Source organism: Saccostrea echinata, unplaced genomic scaffold (genome assembly GCF_033153115.1).
Source record: "Saccostrea echinata isolate AGI-Se365-2 ecotype Australia unplaced genomic scaffold, CSIRO_AGI_Sech_v1 ptg000001l, whole genome shotgun sequence".
NCBI classification, from domain to species: Eukaryota; Metazoa; Mollusca; class Bivalvia; order Ostreida; family Ostreidae; genus Saccostrea; species Saccostrea echinata.
In genome coordinates, this window is record NW_026889750.1 from 44,444,817 (window position 1) to 44,453,265 (window position 8,449).

At 31.2% G+C, this 8,449-nt stretch overlaps 1 protein-coding gene across 1 annotated transcript; it reads right to left on the reverse strand.

Annotated features, from left to right (window-relative positions):
* Positions 1 to 1,582: 1,582 nt before the first annotated feature.
* LOC133197745 (neuronal acetylcholine receptor subunit alpha-5-like) lies at positions 1,583 to 7,286 on the reverse strand. Its single transcript, XM_061333944.1, has 2 exons — positions 6,984 to 7,286; positions 1,583 to 2,494 (listed from the first exon to the last, which is right to left on the reverse strand). Exons 1-2 carry the CDS (start codon positions 7,284 to 7,286, stop codon positions 1,583 to 1,585), a joined length of 1,215 nt encoding a protein of 404 aa, XP_061189928.1.
* Positions 7,287 to 8,449: the final 1,163 nt, after the last annotated feature.

The following is an 8,449-nucleotide window of genomic DNA, read 5'->3' on the forward strand; positions in this document are numbered from 1 at the left end:
TCGAGGATAAAAGCAGCGAATATGCATATTTTACTGATAAATTGTTTTTTTTTTTTTTGGGGGGGGGGGATTCACAGGTACTTGCGTCTTGGTTTATAAATATGTATGTACCTTATTGATATGTAAAAATGTACTTTACCTTTTTTACATATCAATAAGGCACATATATATTTATAAACCAAGACGCAAGTACCAGTGTAAAAATTAGCTTTTAACTCCCTATGAATAGGCGGAATATTTGATACAAAAGACTGTATTCAGAAAAAAAACTGAAATGTATTGATTAAAGCACAAAATTTTACAGCTTTAATTGTATTTGAGCAATATCTTATACATTAATTTTCTCTTTTCATATAAGCAATTTTATTACGAAGTAGGAATTGTACTTCGGGTACGTTGCCACGATGCTCTCAGTGAGGAATATATTACACATTTTACCGATAAATTTATTAGGAAAACCTACTACATGTATGTAATAGTCTTTGATAAATAAATACATTCACAACTTATAGTGTTATCAATGATTTACCATTATTTCAATGACCATTCACACATAAGCTTTTCTTATGTTCCTACAGCTATAATCGTCTCGTTTTTCTTTTTAACATCGGGCTCGATGCTATATGATGTTTTAGAAGCTTCCGTCAATATTAAGATCTGTGAATGACAGAAATAATTTGCACATTTCCCTTTTTAATCGGTTATCACAACTTATTTCTTTTATGTCAATTAAATCAAGTTTTGATTGAATAATTTAGTGATGACGTTTTATGAAATAAATAAACGATTGCTTGTTGTCAGTTTCATTGAAAATTGCCAGAAACTTAGATCCGCCAACCGGAAACTCCATCTTACTCACGTTTTTGCTATTTCATGGCTGTTTATAGAAAATAACAGCAGACTTTTAATTTAATGTACGATACTTGCAATGCGAATGAAATCTAAATATAGTTTACGAACATCATATTGTATCTAGTGTATTCTTAGAGGAGTAGGTAAAAACTCTGGTGCATCCGTTTCGGAGTTTATTTGCAAAATTTATTAATTTATAAGCAGAGATAAGAGAGGGACCGCTGACTCATTCTCGTCTTATATATCTATGATTGTTACTAGCCCGAGGGCTATTTCCGTGAAGATAACAACTAGTCCGGTGGTGTTTGGAGGTGTCATACATGTTATATTTTCCATACCCATTCTTAACTGTAATGAGTATAGTAGTATTCTTTTCTGCTCTAAAATTACAGGAGGAATAATATTTAGAAAGTATTTTACAGAAATTTCTATATTAATAACCATGGCAACAACCATTATATACTGTTGCAAAAACTTGGAAGATAGAATTATATTTTCGATTGTGGTATACATGTTTACCAAGTTTTTATTGAAATCAAATTAAATCTGTAAATATAATTTTGAAAGTATTACACACATTATTGTAATTCTAGATAACAATGCTCATGCATCAAAAAGAAAAACTGATATAGAGAACAGTGGAGAAGGATGATATCATCATTGTTGGACAGTTATAATAGAAAGTCTAAGCTAATCTAAGTATGGTTTTTCCACTACAGATTGACCAAAGTTACTGCGTAGCTGATGCTGAAAACATGCCAAGAGTAATCACAATATTGGAGATAAGAAAAGACCAGAAAGCGAAAAAATCTATTGTAGAAGCCACGTGCTTCCATTCACATGTCACTTCCGCGCCATCATTGTTATGCTGTATGTTGTCAAGTACTTCTTTCTCTTTTGATTCCAAAACGACGATTTCAGTCGTTCTGGATTGTTTACATCTCAGTTTTCTTTGAAGTCGGACGGCCTTCACCCAGTATGACGGTATTTCGTTTTCGTTGTCTCTATGATGTAGGCGGAGCTGAAAAGCTGATATAATAAGGGCTATGACTCCATATATTAATTGAACGATTAGGTAAATAGCTAAATTCGGAGTGTGATCTGAGGTAGTTGGCAACAGTGTGGAAATAATGGTAAGAAAAACAGCAAAAGCCAAAAATACGGTCACACAAAATGACATTTTTTCTCCTGCGTCGACTGGGATCACAAAAACTAGCATATTTAAATAACCCAAGAAAACGATGGGAAGAATAATATTCAATATATAATAAAGGGACTTTCGACGTAATTTAATGGTGAATGTGACTTCGGATTCGCTCATCTCTTTCTTGATCTTCGATGATGTGTCGATAATATCCCAAACGCCATTTGCCTCGAATTCGTAGAACTGGATTCCATTTGTTGATTTTGTAATTTCTATTTGATCTGCATAATGACTCCATGTGATAAATTTGATATCACATTTTTGTGTGTCGAATGGGAAATGGGTTATGTCCATGGAACAACGACTTTCAAACACATGGAACGGCAACCATAGAACTGACCCTACGTAATTGATTGACAGGTAGTAAAAGTTTCCTCCCAGCTCCTCGAACTTCTTAAATCCATTCTTCAGTACAAGATCAGGCTTCCATATATCATTCTACAAATACCATTTACATTTTAAATTATGTCTTGATATGACCTTAGATAAACTAATTTTTCAAATTAAATAAAGGTATAGGTATCTACTTAGTGATTTGGTATTTTCAGACTCTCAAGAGTAATAGTTACTGTCACATACTTTCAAAAAACATCAATTTGGAGGTGAGGATTTATTGAAATTAAAGTATACGTATATCTTTGTAGTATATTTATAAGCACCGTAAACATCAAAATATAAAATCTAATAAATTAATAGGAGTACTCTACTAAACTCTACTAAATTAGAGATAAGGATTTTTGTCATCATAAATAACTGGTTCTTCAATAAAACTGGAACTGTTAATTACATGCTTGTACTTTATCACTGGTCATCTACAAACTCATTTTGTTAAAAATCATTTTGATTGTACACATAAGTACTCCGATGTTAATATCAAAAATATGCTTGACTTTCTCTTTGACAATATTTATGTAGTATTTGGAGATCAGGCCCTGGGATCATGAAACAAACTTAGACTTAAAAAATTTCAATCATCTCTGAAATATTTATAAATTATGAACTGAAACTCTAAAGTTCCATTTAAAAGCAATTAGGTGATGCACTATTGAAAAGCATTTTCATTTTGGACTGATTTGCTTCTACATCATTTCAAAAGAATATATAGATTCTGGCTTAAGCTTAAGATGTTTCATGATCCTGGCGCCAGGTCTTCCAATTATAAACAAATTCATATTTGCCCCGTTATTAGCAAAACTTTTGCATTCATATGAAGCAGAATTTATACAAAAACTTCTACATGATAAGAAGTCTCTTTCTCTGGCCTTCAATTCGACATTTAGATACATCGACGACATTTTGTCGTTTTATATTCATTTTCATTCCTACTTTGACTCGATATGTCCCACTGAACTCGAAATAAAAGACAACACAGAGTCTGTCACATCTGTTTCATATTTGATTATTTTACTAGAGAAAGACTCTGGTGGCAAACTAAACTCTATGATACATGTGATAACTTCAACTTTTCTATTGTCAACTTCCCTCATTTGTGTAGCAATATACCATTATTACCTGCATATGGAGTTTAGGTTTCCCAGTTTATTCGATACGCAAGAGTACGTTCCATGTACGATCAATTTCTAAAAAGAGGCAGGCTATAGACAACTAAGTTGGTGATACGAGGATATCAATAGTCTTATTCATCTTTTATTTATCTTTTAAATCTTAAATTTAAAGTAAACATTTCGCACTTGCACTTGTACGGCGTTCAACATTTGTGACGTCAAAATAAAATCACTATTTTAACCTTTTGACCTCCTTGTCCATGAGCTTTTAGCACACTCTATCAGGAAAATACAAATGGAATGTGAATATTTATTATTGTTTCATATTTAATATGCATGTTTTTTTTTTATCACACGCTTACATTCAAAATGTCAGCTCCAACCTTTCAGAATATTAAATTATTTAAAAAAAAAAAACGAAATACACTTACCTCTTAACTATATTTCATGGAATTGAAAAATAACGTATCATTTTAAACTTTGATACTGGTTGGGCATGTGATCAAATCCCATAAGCCCGAGGTGCTTTATGGTAATTTGATACTTTACATCCCGACAAATGTTTAAAAATTTATACATAATTTCATTCACATAAAGTGAATGGGATAAGGCAGCAGGCATAGCCTATTTTAGCCCTCTCCCTACAGGAAGGTCAAGGTAAATACACTGCATAACATTAATTAAACAAACATTTTTTTAAAAAAAAATGCAAGAAAAAGAAGGGGAAAAATACAATGAAGTACCGGTTTGGAAAAATTGTAAAAAGTTATATACGTTTACATGACAGTGTTCAAGTAAAACGTTTTGTTGCTGCTATATATGCATGTACTGCTTCAAAAATTTGTATATTAGTATTGAGTCCATGATCAGGACTACCATATAATAATAATTCAAGGTCAGAAACCTGATTACAGTCAATAATATTTTGAATTGTTTGAAAAAGTATATTTCTATAAGATGTATATTTTGAACAAGCGAAAAAGGAATGGTAAGCATCTTCAACAGAATCAATAGAGTGTTCACACATTGGTGTTTCTGATAAACATTGGCTATATAAGTCTGCCTTCAAATTACTTGCATTGTTCCTTAACTGACAATGTATTATATTGTATTTTCTTACTCCAATATGAAATAGTTCATTTATTTATTTATTTATTTATTTATTTTTTTTTTACAAAAATAAGAATTCAAAAGACTTTTAAATGATGATATTCCAGAAGCATTTCTAATAAGATACAGACAATCTTATATTACATTTATATGAAGCAAACCTAAGTGTCCCTTGAGAGATCTCGTGCTTCAATATTTTTACAAAGCATAAAACTATTTTCCCAAGTGCAGAAAATTGATTCTAACAATAAATATTCTCGCATCACTTATTTCTTTTCCATAACCATAATTATTCCCGCGATGCTTCAATTAAAAAGTAGCATTAAATATCGTTGATAAGCCTTAAAGGACTTGCAGCGATTTTTTTTTTTTTTTGTCCATTGAAAGGCATTAATCGCAATCCATCGGAGAAGATTGGTGGAATCGGAAATATTTGTCAATATATCAATATTTGTACAGTTCATTTAATTTTATTAAGGGTACATGATTGTGATTTGTTTTGACTGTGAATGTCCGTTAATGTGACAATCCGATTGAGAGATATTTAAGATAGAGAATTAAATCTAAATAGGCGAATGCTAGATGTATCCCCTTAGGTCAATGAAAGATAATCCTTAAAGTATGTTGATATTTCTTAAAATCAGCTGATCTGTACACGTGTTTTTCTCAACTGTGTATACAAAAAATTAGCATGCATTTATTCAAACCATAGCCAAAGAAATGAATTAAAGTTCGAAGATTATACACACCTTTAATCACACGTCTAAAATTGCAACCAACATTCCACATATTTTAAACGTGTCTTCGCTATTTAAAGAAAACGAGTTACATAAGACTCGTTCATTCATGTTCAAAATGTTTGTTTAAAATATATGTTTACGTGTAAACAAGCAACAAACAAGCAACATGTCTTTTTAATATGTTATTAATATGACTAACTCATATATGAATATTTCAGTAAATACTTAACAAATGTGTAATTGTGACATATATTCAACTTACATGTATTGTTTCCAACATATTGCCACAAGTAAACTTTAAACCTTTTATTTGTTGTGTCATCCTTGCATACAAGTTCTGCGATAAATGATTAACATATTGAAAGATAAAGTGAACACCCTGTTAGAATTTCATTTGTTAAACATAATTATAATAAAGTTACAAGTTAAACAAATGCTTCTATAAGTCTCTTGAATAAAAAGTTCAACAGGCATAATAGACAAGACAAAAATAGTCATGGTCGAGGGGAACTGGAATCTTGCTAGCTCCCTCAATGTTGTACTTTTAACTGTTTTATTATACCGTCACATATTGACACTGTAAACATCAGCTTTTTACCAAAAAAAAAAAAAAATAAAATAAAATAAAATAAAATAAAATAAAATAAAATAAAATAAAAAATAACAGTTATTAATTATTTTTCTATGTTCAAAAGTAAAATCCAGAAGATTACGGAAAACCGGGTTACGGAAGCGGGGAATAGCTCACCTGACTATCGAATCAGTTGGGAGACATGAATACCATATGCTAGTGATATTGGAATATTGCTACATAAATAAGTGAAGTTGACGATTAAAAAGCTGAAGTCATCTCATTTGTCATACAGTTAAGTTACTAAGTTAGCTATTATCGTCTATATCCAATAAAACATCCAAATATGAAACAGATTGGCAGACTCTTTCATTTTGGAGTTCACTTGGATATATTGAGTCGATAGATGAATGAAAGTAAGAATTGTTACAATGTAATTGATAAAACGTTGTCGATATATCTAAATCTTGAGTTGAAGGTCACAATAAGAGTTTTCTCCTTCTCCTGTAGAAGTTTTTTTTTTAAATAAATTCTGCATCATAAAAATCTCAATACAGTCAGCTAATAAAGAAGCACAATTAGTGCCCAATTCCAACAGTTTGTTGGAAGACCTGGTCTCCGAAACTATACATAAATATTGTCAATGAGGAACTCAAGCATCCGTTTAATACAAACTTCAGAGTACTTGTATGTAGAATCAGGATGATTTTTAACAAAATAAATTTGTTGAAGACCAATCACACGATATGAAAATTTAGGAGTTCCTTATTTAAGGAGGCAGTTGTCTATGATATCAAAATAATACAAGCAAATGTTGATTGTTTTCCATCGTTATGTGAATGGATCTATTGAATTGACAAAGCATCTCAAGACTTGAGAGTTGTGTAGTTAGCTTAGTGTTATTGTCTGTATCTTTAAGAACTTAATTGATACTCATAGTGTTAAGTAACACAAATTTATTTAATCACTTGTAGATATTTTTTTTCAGTGCTACAAGTTACCTGTGGGATGAAGATGGTGTCAGTGTTGTTGTAGTTCGAGGGAGTCCATCTCAACAGCTCATCTGTCCATGACAACATAAGGTATCCCGTGGTAACCAGCTTCTCCTTGACCTCGCTGACCTCATTGACGCTGCTTAAGTAAAAACTGACATCAAGATTCACCGGTTGATTTTGGATGATCATGGGACGGACTTTGGACGAGTAATTAGCAAAAAGGTCGCTAATCAAAGTCTGTAAATTTTGGTTTGTTTGTGGAGTCACAGTTTGAATGGAAAAGAGAATGGTTATCAATAAAATCCTCATTTTTCCAGTAAAGTATGAACATCAACATTAAAAAAATACAGAACAATATTAAATACTAGTAAATGATATTAGAATACTTAGTGCTTAATACACAAAATTATTTAATCCAATATTTTTTTCAGGATATTTCCACTGAGTTAGTTTGCCCAACACTTTTAAGAACGGTTCGAATAATAATAGCAAAGGGGAAAACAAGACACAATCTCACATGATTAAACCTTCCTTTTGAATACCCCGGAACAACGAGACCGTTTTTATATCAATTCAATTAATCTCCTCTTGTCATTCAATTCCACTACATTTAAATGAATCTTAAAATACTCCAAAATCTTCAACAATCAGTGCGAATTTCAAGCATACAGCATTGTTGAGAAAATAACAAGGAATACCCGTATGTTATACAACAGATTAACAAAAATTTCTCAAGGTTTGTAATTGGTAAATGCAACGGAATCGCTTATATTTACTCAGTAAGAGTGACGTGTATAATGCTTTTGCAACTGTATATTTCACATAAGCCCAATCTACTTGTGTATATAAAGTCATAACGGGGTTGATTGCTGAAGCCCAATAATTGATCACGAAGCATTACTGACGCCTTAATTTGTAATTAATTTTTGGTGAAACCAAATAAGAGGCCAAGTTAATTGTCTAGTTTAAATATTACTCAAAATAAAAATACATAAACATTTGAAATAATTTATTGTCAGGCACGTAAATTCAGTATTAAGTATACAAAAGGGTATCTAGGACATCTGGCTTCATGTACGTGTATATGATGGGGAATGAATGAGCTTTTTAAGTTGTTCAGATAAAATTAAAAAAGTAGAAACATTTTATTTCTTGTTGAGTAAATCAACTTTAAAATTTTGCAAATTTAAAGCTATATTCATCAGAAATGCTGAGGGTCATGATGCTAACTGGTATGTAATGTATGTTTTGCTGACGAATCAATTTGAAAAGAAAGTTCCTATAACGTGACTCAATTGTAAACTGAAGAGCAAGACATTGCGTATTTAGCCTCAAAATTATTCTTGCACATTATATTGATAGACTATGGTCAAAAGAACAATAAAGCATTACGTTCTCTAAAAAACATCTTTCTTTGATAGTACAATTAAAGTTTAAAATATGGCTTGTGTACATTGAAAACTATAATATGA

Excerpts from the sequence above, each read along its gene's own strand:
- LOC133197745 (XM_061333944.1), bottom strand. The coding sequence starts at position 7,286 with ATGAGGATTTTATTGATAACCATTCTCTTTTCCATTCAAACTGTGACT. Across the intron at positions 2,495-6,983 it reads ACACCATCTTCATCCCACAG|AATGATATATGGAAGCCTGA; the intron begins GTAACTTGTAGC and ends TGGTATTTGTAG.